This window comes from Blennius ocellaris (genome assembly GCF_963422515.1).
Source record: "Blennius ocellaris genome assembly, chromosome: 6".
NCBI classification, from domain to species: Eukaryota; Metazoa; Chordata; class Actinopteri; order Blenniiformes; family Blenniidae; genus Blennius; species Blennius ocellaris.
In genome coordinates this window covers 24,343,841-24,358,492 of record NC_137655.1, presented here as the reverse complement: position 1 = coordinate 24,358,492, position 14,652 = coordinate 24,343,841, and the positions used below count along the sequence as shown (strand labels likewise).

Here is a 14,652-nt window from a genome sequence, read left to right as displayed (position 1 = left end):
AGGACTTCTAAAAGGGTATTCAATAATTTTTTCATATTGATTTCATGCTTGTTTGCATGGAAAAGTAGAAACATTTACAGTTGTAGTCCTTTTAGGATTCAAGGTTAAATTGATCTGTAACTGATCTCCCGATGGAAGGATTAGACGCCGTGCATGGCGGCCGCCTCCATTGGTGTGTGAATGTGGGTGTATGAATGGGTGAATGTGGCTGACGATGCAAAGCGCTTCAGGACTGCTTTGAATTTGTAGATATTATTGTGTACGCCCCTGAGCGAAGTCGTGGAGTTTGTTTAATGAACTACGTACCTGAACATAATAAACTCCTTTGCTCACAGCGTACATCATGAGGAAGGAATAGTCCAGGTTCTGCTTCGTACGCCATCTGAACAGAAGAGCAACGAAAATGTGCACCAATAAAAGAACTGAGGCCGTCTGCCTGCGCTCCGAGGCTTTCTCAGGTACTGTGCGCCGTCTGTGAAAGGAATGTCAGGCACACTGCTTCACATGCAAAAAGCAGAACTGTCCTCCCAGGTATACACGCAACAGCAGACTCCCTTTGAATCATTTATGAGCCAAAGCTGTCACACTCGTCGTTTGAGCCAAATGACGTGGAGTTCTGTGTGACGGCTGCTCAACAAGCGCTGCAGGTGTTCTTGTGGAGGAGGTGGCGCAGAAAAATATACCTCTGACTGTGAATGCTCTGTCATGCACACACATGAAGATATGATTCAAAAAAAAGTGCGTGAATGCACTTAAATTTAGCCAAGTGGTTAAGTGTAGGGATACAGAAAGTCTGTTTTTTTTGTCTTGTTTTAAATATCATGGAGTTAAATACATGTGCAGAGAGAGAACAAGTGTCTACACCACAGCACCGCAGTAACAATATTGAAGACAAACTGCTAACAGAAGCAGCAAGACTCACTAACATGACACAGAGTACTCTTTGTCTGATGGCTATTACATGAGAGCATATTCAAAGTATTGTATGACTTCATAAGTGTGGCCACAGACTGCACTATAAACAGATTTTTAATGAAGCCAGTTGTGAGTCTGACCATAAAGACAAGATAAGTGCAAAGGATAATGGCAGCGAGCGCCACAGAGAATCACAGAGATAGACGGTGCTGCTGTGGACGACCTTGATCCGACTTTGAGAAATGCCGGTGGAATACTAAGTACCCAGGCAGTCTACCTAAAAGCTCTCGCTTACTCTCTCCCTCCCACTTTCCCCCTGACTCATCCTCCTAGCTTTCCTGCAATCCCACTCACAGCTTTCTTGTGTTTTATTCGCGTCGAAGATGGTTTCCTCCATAAATTCCATGAACTATTTTTGCCACGTCTTTTTGCAATAAGGTGCCAGCGCACACAGAACTGTCACGGTTGTCCTGACCTGACTCTTTCTTTGGAGTCTCCAAAAGTCTCCTTGAGGTTGGTGAGATCAGGGTAATAGGTGGCTGGAGGGGAAATCACCTCCAGCAAGCCTGAATTCAGCTCTGTGGAAAACCTGTGGGTAGTAAAAAAAAAAACAAAAAAAAAAAACAAATCATGGACAAAGTCAATATGTGACAAAAATAGTTGGTCTGGCCAATTTCTTTGCATTTCTGTCAGGAGTCAAGGAGGTGTACTCACTCTTTTTCCAGGCCAGCGACTACACTGTGAACGTAGTCAAGGTCAGTCTGCAGGAATTGTACCAGGAAGACGTTAGACATTCAGACCATTAAGCAGGATGTTTTGATTTAATGCACACAGACTTCATGCCACTGGATGACTCATCGTGTAGAACTGTGAGATCTCACCTCCCCAACAAAGACTATAATAACACAGTCAAGCTTCTCCTCTGGTGACAGCTTGTCTATTAGCGAACGGAGCGTCTCTGACAGATAAGACTTCACCTTCCGCTTCACTGTGGGGATTCCCATCACCATGGTAACTGTAGGAAAGTAGGAAAGTCAAAGTGTGAGGTGGGAAACTGGAAGCTTCAGAAGATACGGGGGTGGGGGGGTTAATCAAGTGGGTCCTAAATCAAATAATGTTTGCGGTTGGACAGCTGAAGTCCACATGAACAGAGACTGATGCCCAAAGTGACAGATGGCAGTGGGGCGGATGACTGATGGAGGGAGTTTCATGCTTTTGAAGAAAAATATCTTGACATCTTCAAACAACACAAACTGACTGTGGGTTCAATCTAAGTGGAGAACCATTCTCATTACTGAAACAGTCAATTAATCACCAAATAAACATGACAAGGGTTGGACTTTAGACATGGATAAAGTGCATTTGTAATAGATGGCACGTATCCAGCACCATTCTTTATCCTTGGATCTGCGAAGCGCTTCTAAATCTGGCCAAAACAAACAGAAGCCAAACTGGCGAAAGTCAACAGGATGGAGGAAACAAAACAGAGGACAGAGGTTTGAGTTCGTATCCATTTTCCCCTAATTTATACAATATTCCTCTGGGATTAATAAAGTATATTCAACTCTATTGTAAAACAACATCGATAAAAATCCTTCTGTAATGTATAAAGTGTACGAGATAAGAAAACTAATGTTGTAGAATTCAAGCACAACTGTTACTAAACTGCACATAAAGTAAGAAAAACTGTCTTGTTGTGAAAATAAATCTTATACCATGAAAAAATCCAGTTCATTTCCCTTTTAAACAAAGCCATATTAGTAAAGCACGTGTGTTTGAGGGATGAGCAGCAAACACTAGTTTGTGGGTTTCACCCATCCATTTCCCAAATCTCCTCCTCCTCCTCCTCCTCCTCCTCCTCCTCCTCCTCCTCCCCCCCCCCCCCACCAATCTGCTCACACACTGCGGCAGGACTGCATCTGGTGGCTCAGGTCACAGGTCAGCCCACATGGCGGGCTGTGTGCACACACATCCGACACACCCAGTCCTGATAAGTGTTTCATGGGGAGATTAAGACTCTTGTCTGGACATTTCATCTTCTCCATTCCAAACTGTTCCAAGATGTTGTCACAGTACAATCGTTTCTACAACCAACTTATCAATGGACGGGTAACAATGACTATGTTGCGTCACTACCGTGCATTTGTTGCTGCACATGTGGCTATTTTAAGAAATTAGTTTGGATTCATTTGGTGACACTATCACCCAAAATCTAAGATCTAATAAGAAAACTGTCAGCCATTTTAATCTCTAATTTCTAATGCAGATTACTTGTTTCTTTCTTAATCAAAAGAACAAAATACAAGAGTTGAACCAAATTTTTTAAAACATTTACATTTCCGAATTTAAAAAATAAATAAATTATATTTATCAGTGAGGTTTGCTAGTTATCATCTCAGCATAGAGATTCAACCATATGTACATTTTTGTCTTCAAACAAAGAAAAGTCAAGAAGAGGAAGCTCTCATGATGATGTGAGAAAATGTCCTCTTATAATGATGTTCAGCACCACAAAAAGACCTATGTAATCTCTTTACTGCGGACATATAATCAGAGCGACTATATAGCTTCTTTTTTTTAATCATGGGTAGAAAACTACATTAAACTGGGAAAACACAGAAAATGCTGCACACATTTTTTTTTTACTTGGAAAGACAGCGATCCCTTTCTCAAGAGATGGATACTGAGAAAATGAGCAAGCAGCAAGTTAACTGAGCACACACCAGTGTGACACTAAATGTGAGGGTGAACAAGTCCATCCCGCTGCTGCTTTTTTTTCACGTTTTCCTGCTAATGAAAATAAGTGAAGACAGCAGCATGAAATTGCCCATTAGCCTGCATGCTTGTTTTGTTTTTTTAATGTGCAGCTTTCCGTTTCTGTACACATTATGTAGTGTACTTGCCCTCTAGATGCTTCCTGTAGAGGCAACCTGCAGACAGTTGTGCACTTCTTCAGCACATAAAGAGAAGGGAAACAAGGTCGTGTGTCAGAGGTTTCTAAAGAGCTGTGGTGCTGGTTGGGGAAGAATGGAGGCAGGAGTGCTCAACATGGCGATAGAGCTGGGGAGGGGGGGGGGGTGAAGGCACAAAAACTTGAGATGCAGGATGAGTGAACAACACAGTGAATTTGATAAAGGGTGCAATCCTCCAGAGTGATCTGTGCAGCGTGGCAAATCTGTCCCAGTTCTGCTTTTGTGTTCCTCACTGAGCTCCATGTAGTGGCGACACCCACCACCCCCACCCCCACCACCACCCCCACCACCGCCAGCAAAGTAGGTCGAGGATGAAAGGGGAGAGTGGGAGGAAGGAAAAAAAAGAAATGGGAGAGTGACAGAAATAGAGAGGATGGCAGGCAGTGGAAGAGTGATAATACATGCAAGTACAGCTGGAGCAGGACGGACTCCGGCGCTGCCCCTCCCCACGTCTCCGCAACCCTTTTTATCTTTCAGGGCAAAACAAAAAACTAACTGGAAAACAATCTGTGTTCTTGTCCACTTCTGTCACATCATGAAGAAGTGACAGAACAAACCAGTAAGTAGATGTTGAGTTTCTTCTGTCTCTACTTCAACCTTGAATGTAAATGTGTTTATTATCTCATTGAAAACCTATTGGGAGAAATACGAGGTGATGTCCTTCATATCATTGTGATGACACAGTGATAGGACAATTCAATATACACACAGCACACATTTCCCTCATTATCTATGTGATAAGTCAAGAAAATACAAAACAGTATGTCAAAATATGAGAATATTTGACACCAGTGGATGTTTTAAATAGTTAGTTTTACCTGAAGCTTTCATTAGTACTCATCTTTTTTTTTTTTTTTTTTTTTAAACCAATTTTGTATTCTACTTCATTACGTCTTTTTTTTTCATTTATGGTTGTCAAATGACTGAAAACCAAACAACTATGTGGAGCAGAAACATCTAACCAAACCAAGAAGACAGCTCTCCTTCCCGCACCAAAGTGTCAGCAAATTGAAAACACAACGGCAAGTCTAAATGTAAATATGCATAAGCTCAACAAATACATGCCCGTACACAAAGACCGTTTTAGCAAATATGTCGCAACATTTTAAACTGTTTATCCACTCTCACATTTTGTGGGATGGCCTCTATGTTTAGCAAGTCCGTCAATATGTTTGCAGATGCAGTTAACTTGAGTTTAGTTTAGTTTAAATAGGGTTAGGGTTAGTAACATTTGCAATACCCTTTAAAAACAACAACAACAACAAAAAAGCACCATCAGCATCACCAGCTTCACTGGACTAAAATCAATAGCTGCCAAACATTTGACACACATGCATTAAAACACCAACATTCTCAACAGGGGGAGAGAGCAAACCTGATTATTATTCTAATATTAACAACATGTGGGCATCAGGCCTTTTGAGTGCTGTGCATACAAATGTTCATAGATGAAAAGCATCACACAGTCTTTCCCAGTAAAACTCTGCAATGTCGACGGTGCATGTGTTGATGCTTGCAGCTGGAAAATACAGCCCTGTCCTATTTGTTCCCTTCAGTGTTGCATTGCAGCAACGTAGCAGCCAAACCTGTTGTAGCATTTTGTCCAGTTCAAGATCCATTGCGAACAGACAGTTGTGCCTTTTTGAAATACACAGCACAGATAAGCTATGTGATGGGAAACAGTTTGAACGCTGATGCATTGTGCAGAGCGAGAAGTGATTCAATGTCGTGTTCATTTGCATGTGTGAGTAGGAGAGAGCCCAAAGAGTTTCCAGTGGAGAGAAAAGTGTTCCAGAATAGATCTTTTGATTAGAGAGTGTTGATTAATCGACTGGCATCACAACTCATGACACTCAGACTGACTCTCTCGTCAGCTGTGTTTCACAGGTTTGTTTGTCACGCACTGAAATTGAATGGTCTGTTAACAAGCAATGACCCCCACGGCAGGACACGTTATACGTACACAAATGAGAAAGAGACAACATATGTCATTTTTTGCATGCTTTGCATTACCATCAGTTTACAATTTTTCTTTCCCCCCCCCCCAAAAAGACACAACATGATACATTGGATCCTGAGATAGAAATACTTGTCTGTCAATGCACAGAATGAACACAAGCATATCCACCGGCTCTTGCCACTGGAAAGACATCATCCTACTTGTTGTCACTGTTGTGTTTGGATGTCTTCAATATAGCAGTGGGACCTGTGGGCTGGGTTAGGCTTAATGCCTGCAAGTGATGCCCGTTTTGTTTCTCAATGCAGAGAGAGGAAATGACTTGGACCATGTGCATCTGAGGAGACACATGACTGTTTGTGCTCTGCTCACACAAAGAGAGGAGTTCGCGCTAACAGAAGCTGCTGTAAAGGCATTCCCAAATAAAGGAAAGTCATCCAGTGTATCTTGTGACATGTTAAATAGCTAGCCGGTTTAAACAAATGCCCGTGTATTAAGGGATGTTGCTTGGCAACAAACAAAGAAGAGTCTATGGAACAGGGCACACGTGGCTGGCAGATGACTTGCTAAAGGCTATATATGTGTGTTTGGGGGACAAGCATGCCAGCGTTTACAATAACACTAATCATGGCTTCTAATAATGTATAAAAGGGCTTTCAGTTGGGTCTCACTCAATACATAAAGGCCCTCTAGACTTCCTGATCCAACAATGAGACTTTTGCCTATTTTAACTCAGCTATGACGACATCAAAAACCAATCTAACAATACTCCAGTGACACTGCTGGTCCCTTGAGGCAAGAGCTGCCAGAGGCCTGTCGTCGATGCCACGTGGTGCCGGCGGTCAGCCAAAAAGCAAAAAGCTTGCGTGGTGTGGTCTCTGTGCCCCCCCTCAACAGCACAGATCAACAACTGCATCCCAGCAGCAATAGATCCAGCTTCGCTGTGCTTTGCAGTGAACTGAGACAGCAGTGTAAACTGGAGTCAGCAAGACAGCACGAGGAAGCAAGCTCTGCAATATCACTCTCAATTCTTACACAAAGCTTCATACTCTTTTTGCTAACAAATATTTGTTATGACGCTGGAAGGCCTGACAACAGCCGAGGAGTGACGGGACAAGAAACGCACGGCACATTGGCCAAAGGAGAACGGAGCGTTTTCACATTCAGCTCGTCACCAAAAGTTGTGGCATTCATATTTTTATTAAAAGAATTTCAATGAAAAACATGACATATCAGCATTCAGTGGTAGAATAATATAAAATGTTTGAGATGGTCCCCGTCTATAGGATAGTCTATACCAGGGGTCGCTAAACTGCGGTGGAGGGAGGAACGACACTGATCACAGTTTTTCACTTTTTCTCACTCACTATTACAGACTGTGGAATTATGGACTTAACATAGAATAATCAGGATTTACACAACAAGGAAATGATATTGAATGCTACACCACTCACACGTGGCTCTCTGTCTCTCCTTACTATATGTCATTTTCCTTTAATGAAGGGATAATTATATTTGAGCCAAAAGTTTTATCAAAGAAATTAAAGTGAGTGAAGCGGTCACAGAATGGGCTATTTCCCAGTGGATGGTCATGAGAGTGCTTTTACACATAGCATAGAGGTAAAACTGGAAATATGGAGTGTAATCCTCATTCATATGTCAAAAGGATTTTTTTGGCTCCAGTGTGTTATTTTCAGTGTGGGCGGGGCGGGGCGGGGCGGGGCGGGACGGGACGGGGCAGGGCAGGACGGGGCGAGGCGGGGTGGGACGGGGCGAGACGGGGCGGGGTGGGACAGGGCGAGACGGGACGGGGCGGGGCGGGGCGGGACGGGACGAGACGAGACGGGGCGGGACGGGACGGGGCGGGACGGGACGGGGCGGGGCGGGGCGAGACGGGACGGGGCGGGGTGGGACAGGGCGAGACGGGACGGGGCGGGGTGGGGCAGGATGGGGCGGGACGGGACGAGACGGGACGGGGCGAGACGAGACGAGACGAGACGAGACGGGGCGGGGCGGGGCAGAACAGAACAGAACAGAACAGAACAGAACAGAACAGAACAGAACAGAACAGAACAGAACAGAACAGAACAGAACAGAACAGAACGGCTCTTTGAGTGCTGAAGGCTGCCGACCCCTGGTCTATACCAAAAGTACTTCTCCCAGCTGCAGTGCCCGGTGTGTACCTCGTTTCTGTAAATGATGTACTTGTTGTGTTGAATTGGGCAGTTTTTCCACTTTGGTACTTGCTCTGCTTTTAGAGATCACTGACCTCAAATGAGGTCAAACAGTATATAAGCCAAGGATTAAAAAAAATAAAGAAAAAGTTTGCTTCCTACTTTCCTACTCCCTTTCCTGAAGTCTGTCCGAGCCTCTGCTCTTCCGCTTGGTTATTGTCATCAGGAATGTGGAGACACCATTTGAGCTGTTCAGACCCTCAACTCAACTCCCCAACGGCCCCCAATGCACTCCACCTCTCTCACTGAGAAGCCAGATAAGTAATCCTCTTAAAGAGAACTTGATACAGGAGGGGTCACATGCTATATGGTGCTGCTCAAAGGGTAAAAGGAGCACAATTTTAAAAAGTCAAAAAAAAGGTTGCTAAAAGGGGGAGTGAATAGAAAAGAGTGAAACTGGAGTGGAATAATCCATATGAATGGGGACCTCAAGCCAGAAGAGCTTTGTGAGTCGCTGGCTGATGTTGAACTGAACATTGTGAGAAAAGTTGCACTGCGAGTGTTTGTTGTGTTTCTCTCATGTGTTCACAGGTGGCTCGGAGCATTTTGTCTGCTGGCTCCTCAGGCGCCATCGAGACTGTGCCTTCTTGTGAACTGCTGACTATTTGCTAGAGTCAGAGGACTTTCAGGGAGTTTAAAGCTTACATAGTGAGTTGAGTATTTACCGTTACCTTTAATGACCGGACTTGTTTGCTTTGAACTGTCTTCTGGTTTTATTCTACTTGTGGGTTTGGCTTCTTTGCCGTTTGCAACTACAAAGGTTAGAACGATTTCTAGAGACGTGAAGTACAAAAAACAAGAAAAAAAAGAAAGTTTGAACCATAACATGACCACAAATCCAGTGTGACAGGTGAGTGTAATCCCGAAAGGCTTTGTTGCATTTTGAGCGTCTGTTTACATGACAGCAGTGCTCAGAGATACACAACCTTTCAAAAGTGCTCAGTCTCCATATAAACGGAACAAAATCGAAACTTCTCGGCCATTACACATCACCACGGCGGGAGTCAATATTTCTTCTGCACATGTGCAAGTAGATGAACAATGATAATCATGTGGGCCTCTAGAGTCCTGACTTCAGTCCATGTTCTCCTGGACCTGGTGGTTTTACAGTTGAGCGTCACAGTAATAGCAATTCAACTTTGTCGTCTGTCAATACGATCATCTCTTCTTGCCATTGTAAATGTTTATAGCGTGTTGCTCTCTTGCCAGTGAGTGTGGTTTCAATACAAAAACAAACAACAGGACCAACTCGTGACCTCGCGTGACAACATCATTTTCGGCGTTTATGTGGCTTCTGTGTAAACGGACATTGTTTACAAAACGTTGATGAAGTACTAATTCTGAAGGTTACCAGTAGAATGAGCGCACCATAAAAGTAGAAAACATTTCATGTGATGGGATCAGACCACGCTCCCAGTGAAAGCTTTCTTTGAGTAATATTTAAAGGAGAAGAAAAAAAAAAAGCAAACGGCGTCACTGACTTCTGACACACACTGAAAATCACAATGAAATTCAGAAAACGAAGACGACAAAAAACTATTTTATGAAGTGAACAATGGATAACCTGTAATCACCCTCAGCGGTTCTGTTGCAACATTGAGCCCTGAGGGGATACTAGTTGTGAGCTCATCACCAACTGAACAACTAGTTGAGACTTGACTCTGCCTGGGGGGGGGGGGGGGTTGAGGGTCCCTGTTGGTTCCACATAGTTTGTGTAGCATACGCATTGCGATTCCATTAGTGAAAGGTTCATAAACCAGTCAGCTGCAGTTTGGGAATATACTCCTCACCTCCTGTGCGGCCAAGACCAACCTGCACTGCAGGGTGCAGGCTGCCCTCATTGTTGAGAAGGTGGGGCAGGTGGTGGTAGATGTTTGGCACCTGGAGAGGCTTCCTGTTGGCCAGCTCCTTCAGCAGCTTCTGTGTCTCATCTGGAAAAAGCACCAGCAAGGAAACAAGTTAGGCAGAGCCCATATTTCAGCAACGTTCTAAGCATGAGCGGAAGGATAATTGTGAGGACATGGCCCACTTGGTAAAGTGTACCCTACATAACCTTGTTTTAATTCCTAGCTGGGGGAGCTCCGATGGAAATGGCTTTATTTCTTCTGCAAACGACAATCTGCCTGAAATAGGTGGGAAATGATATGGGTCTTGAATTATGGAAGTAAAACTGTGCCGTCAGATTCTGAATTCGAATTTCTAACTCTGAATTGTTTTACCATCGAAATCAGACTTGGAATTTTAAAAGCTGTTCGAATTTCAAGTACGTATCTTTTTTTGCTTCCGATTTTTTTTCAACATCTAAAAATATTCAGTGTGTAAAAATTCAACGTGTCTAAAAATTCAGCTGCAAAAAAATTCAGCCGCAAAAACAAATTCAGCTGCAAAACAGCCAGAATATCTGCCATCAGGACGATGCAATCGATACCTGTCTCATTCACCCAACATCCAATCAAGGGAAGCTTTGTTGGTCACGTGACCAGTGCAACACTGGGCCAATCAGCCATGGCGTACTTTAGCCAGCCATAGTGACGGCGCTAAAGTGAGTATTTGCCATTTATGTGTGTAAATTCTGCAGAGACATTAAACCACATTGCAAATCACCAGAAGTCATGAAACAACATATGTGGCGAACTTTTAATGATGTGTGAAAATGTTTGCAAAGAAATTACATTTACTGTATGCAATGTTTTACACACAGAAAATAGTTAAATTGTCTCCTGTTTGATTTTCTTTAAACATCCATTGAATACTCTAATCTGCGCAGTGCTTGTTGTGGCAAAAACACATTTTAACCTTCCCCTGCAATAGTGTTTCTAGCACCACCGTCAATGACCTGGTTATGTTTGTTCAAATTTGTTTTTGGCACAACAAGCACTGGTCACGTGACCAACAAAGCTTCCCTTGATTGGATGTTGGGTGAATGAGACAGGTATTGATTGCATCGTCCTGATGGCAGATATTCTGGCTGTTTTGCAGCTGAATTTGTTTTTGCGGCTGAATTTTTTTGCAGCTGAATTTTTAGACACGTTGAATTTTTTCAACGAAAAATTCAGAGTTAGAAATTCGAATTCAGAATCTGACGGCACAGTTTTACTTCCATATTAAATCACTAGTTTTCAGCACTGAAGTGTATGACTGAAAAATACATTTGGGATTAAGAGTCGATGCATTGAAAAGAAAAAAGCTAAAACACCCAATTTTACATTTTGTAAACAACAGTTTTGCATTTTTGTAATATTCCTGTTAAGTGTGTGTGTAATGATTGTCTTATGATTGGTGTGCTTCAAAGTAACCAATTCTAAAACAGTGAAAAGCTTTTTATTTTTTTTAAGAAATAACTGAATTCCACGAGGACTTTTTAATTAGTGTTAAAGGGTTAACCCATCATTTGTATACATTCCATTAGAGAACCAAGCATATGGAAGCAAATTGCAATATTGTGAGTGTTTTTTCTTAATTAAGGCTAAACATGGCTGCTGAACTCAGCGCAGACATTAAAACATTTGAGCCAAACACCATCAGCTGAACAGGTTGACAAACACGCTGCCCTGAGAAAGATGAAACTTCGGAGAAAATCTTCTCAATTAGAACTTTTTAATCAAAGAAATCAATGCTTTTTTTTCTGTGTGAATGTTAGATGTGGAATAGAGATGATGATACAGCTGGAGTGGGACACAGATAAATAAATAACCAATACATATGAAATTGCCACAGAACTGTTATTGCGTCAGAGTAAATTCATCTGGGTCCATAGTTTTAGGCAGCTTTTTTTTGAAAAGACAGCTGAAAAACTATCAGACGTGTTGCTCAACGTCTCTAAAATGTGTGTATAATGTCCATGACTACTTGTCACCGTCTCATTTTACCTAAATAGGCAAAATATATCGATTTATCGGCTCGAGTAAACAACTCGCGAATGACTTTTTCATTTCAAGAATTTGTTCTACGCCAAGTGACGAGCGACCTGATAGGTCAATTGATACCATGTGGTACATACATTTTGAAAAGCGGTCTCTGATTGGTTTGTAATTCGAGGAGTCATACCGATATGTTCAAATGCCGGAGCACGGGAGGAATTTGAACGATTTTTCTTTCCAAAATGCCGAGTAATTTTATCTATAAAATATCTATGGATCTTTGACTGATCTAAGTTTTCATTTCCAAAATGTTGACACATGTTTGTTAACTGCATATCATCCATGCTTTTCATTGACGAATACAATATTATATTCTTTGCTGTGAAAATGCTGATTTTGATTGCCAGACACCCGCATTTTGGAAATGGATGCCCAAAGCAACGATTTCTGCCTGAAATCATGTTGAGGACACAGTAGAAATGTTACATTTTGTCCCTACCAGAGGAAAAATAAAAACTACGTTTTTTTTTTAAAGAAAACCACCTTTTCATTATGTTGGAGACTCGATTCACAATTCATCAAGAAATGATTAAAGGGCTACCTGAACAACACATGCATGATAAAAGCATAAACCTAAAGAATGTCCAGCTGGCCTTTTTTTGTAGGTGAAGAAACATTTTGGCATTTGTGTTATTTTACCTCTTCTAAGTACCAGATTGTGAAACTTTATATTTGACTTCCACATCCTTGCAATTATTGATTTTCCAGATAGATAGATATATCTGTTTACACAAGCCTCAGAGTGTGCAGGTTGTATTGCCTGCTCATAAAATTGCTTAGGTTTGTATTGTTTGCTTTGCAAAAGTTTGCAAGCCACTTTTAACTGAGTGGCTCCTGTCAGGTTCGAAGCTTCTTTTATTACAGGGGTCATATTATCCAGCTTTTCAATACATTCACATCAGTCTTGTTGGTTCAAAAACATCGTATTCAAAGTGTATTGCTTTTCCTTGATTTCCCTCCATTAGAATATTGGATCATAGTAGCTACATTCAGAATCTGCTGTGTGAGCAGAGCTGCCCGATTGTGGGAGGAGTCAAAACCGTGCACCACAGGACACACAGACAAGACAAGACAGGTAAGAAAAGACAGTGCAATACAGTGCAAGAATATAAAATTAGATAAAAATACAAAAATATAATATAAAAATCTAGGTAGTTCCGGGGGGGGGGGGGGGGGTTGGGGTCATGGCAGTCTATCTGTATGAGTGTGTCCATATTCATTGGCGGACCTGATCGCCCAGGGGAAGAAACTGTTTCTCAGCCTGCTGCAGCCGGACTTGATTGACCTGTAGCGTCTCCCAGAGGGCAACAGGTCAAACGGGGGGGGGGGGGGGGGGGGGGGGGTGATGGACCTGATTCTTCCTGAGGCAGCAGGATGAGGAGAGGTGTTCAAGGGGGGGGCAGAGGGCAGCCCATGATTTTTTGTGCAGTGTTTATGACCCTCTGCACCGCCGTCCTGTCCTGGGCTGTGGAGCAGCGGACCACACACTCAGGGAGGGGGTTAGGATGCTCTCCACACTCAGGGAGGGGGTTAGGATGCTCTCCACACTCAGGGAGGGGGTTAGGATGCTCTCCACACTCAGGGAGGGGGTTAGGATGCTCTCCACAGAGGAGTGGTAGAAGGCCAGCGTACCACACACTCAGGGAGGGGGTTAAAAACTGAAACGAGCCAGGGAGAGAGAGGACACACTTTCTTCACTTGTGGGGCGTCAACAAGCTCCAACTATTTTTGTTCGCTCCAGTTTCATTATCTTTCCATTTGTAATTGTGTTTCGATTCATGTGTGATGGCAGGTGGATGGTTGATTGGTGCAAAAGGCGATACACAGATGCAAATAAACATTTCCAAAACCAAAACCAAAAAAACCTGGGCTATCTGTTGTCCATACACGACTGAAGGTGACAAGGCAAAGTGCCATCATTTCCTTATGTAGTAGTATGTGTCACTACCTGAGAAGTTAGAGAGGGCATCTTTGCTGTTGTTGGTTTCAGCGATGGCACGTCTGAACTGCTCCAGAATGTTGTTGAGCTCGGACGAGCGCTGCAGCGTCCTGTGCTCCGCCACACGAAGACGCTCTTTCAAAGCATGGAACTCCCGCTGGTATGCTATCAGCTTCTCTATGAAGGGCGAAAACAGGTAGAATTAGGTGTGCTAGTAGATGACGACCATCAATTGACAGTAATATAAGGGATAACAGTCTGACCCGTCAAAAGATTTGAGTCTTAGCAAATGGTTTGGGGATCCAAGTGAGTTAGTAGTTATTTACATTGTCAAACCTGCTTCTTTTAACCTTTTTGGGGGACAAATGATCATATTTGTTAATTTCTTACAAGCTAAAAATCAGAGGCAACAGAATCCAAGTCAGTATATTTCATAATAAAAGCACCATATCTACCGAAGGTCACACCAGTATGTTTCATACTATTTGGAAACCTGTAAACAATTAGAAATGTATGAATTTTGTCATTTGTGCACATTTTCATTCCATATAAATATCGTCCAGTGTTGTTTATATGTATCTTTTTAACACAGTCTATCTCTCAATACATCTTTTTTTCAGCGTTATGAAATTTAAGTAGTGTGGAAGGGTTCAACAAGTACAGCATATATATAATTGGCTATACTACACTTTCCTAAATCATACTGTTAATGTGG

The 14,652-nt window shown here is 42.6% G+C and overlaps 1 protein-coding gene across 1 annotated transcript in view; it reads right to left on the bottom strand.

The window, feature by feature from the left end:
- Window positions 1–14,652, bottom strand: part of mgat4a (alpha-1,3-mannosyl-glycoprotein 4-beta-N-acetylglucosaminyltransferase A) — a 35,388-nt gene that overhangs the window by 9,019 nt on the left and 11,717 nt on the right. Inside the window, exons 2-7 of the mRNA XM_080497670.1 lie at window positions 13,947–14,114; window positions 9,869–10,009; window positions 1,797–1,930; window positions 1,630–1,676; window positions 1,391–1,504; window positions 307–382 (exon numbers count right to left, since the gene is read on the bottom strand). Coding sequence (XP_080353796.1) covers window positions 307–382; window positions 1,391–1,504; window positions 1,630–1,676; window positions 1,797–1,930; window positions 9,869–10,009; window positions 13,947–14,114 — 680 coding nt within the window. The remainder of the gene's footprint in view (window positions 1–306; window positions 383–1,390; window positions 1,505–1,629; window positions 1,677–1,796; window positions 1,931–9,868; window positions 10,010–13,946; window positions 14,115–14,652) is intronic.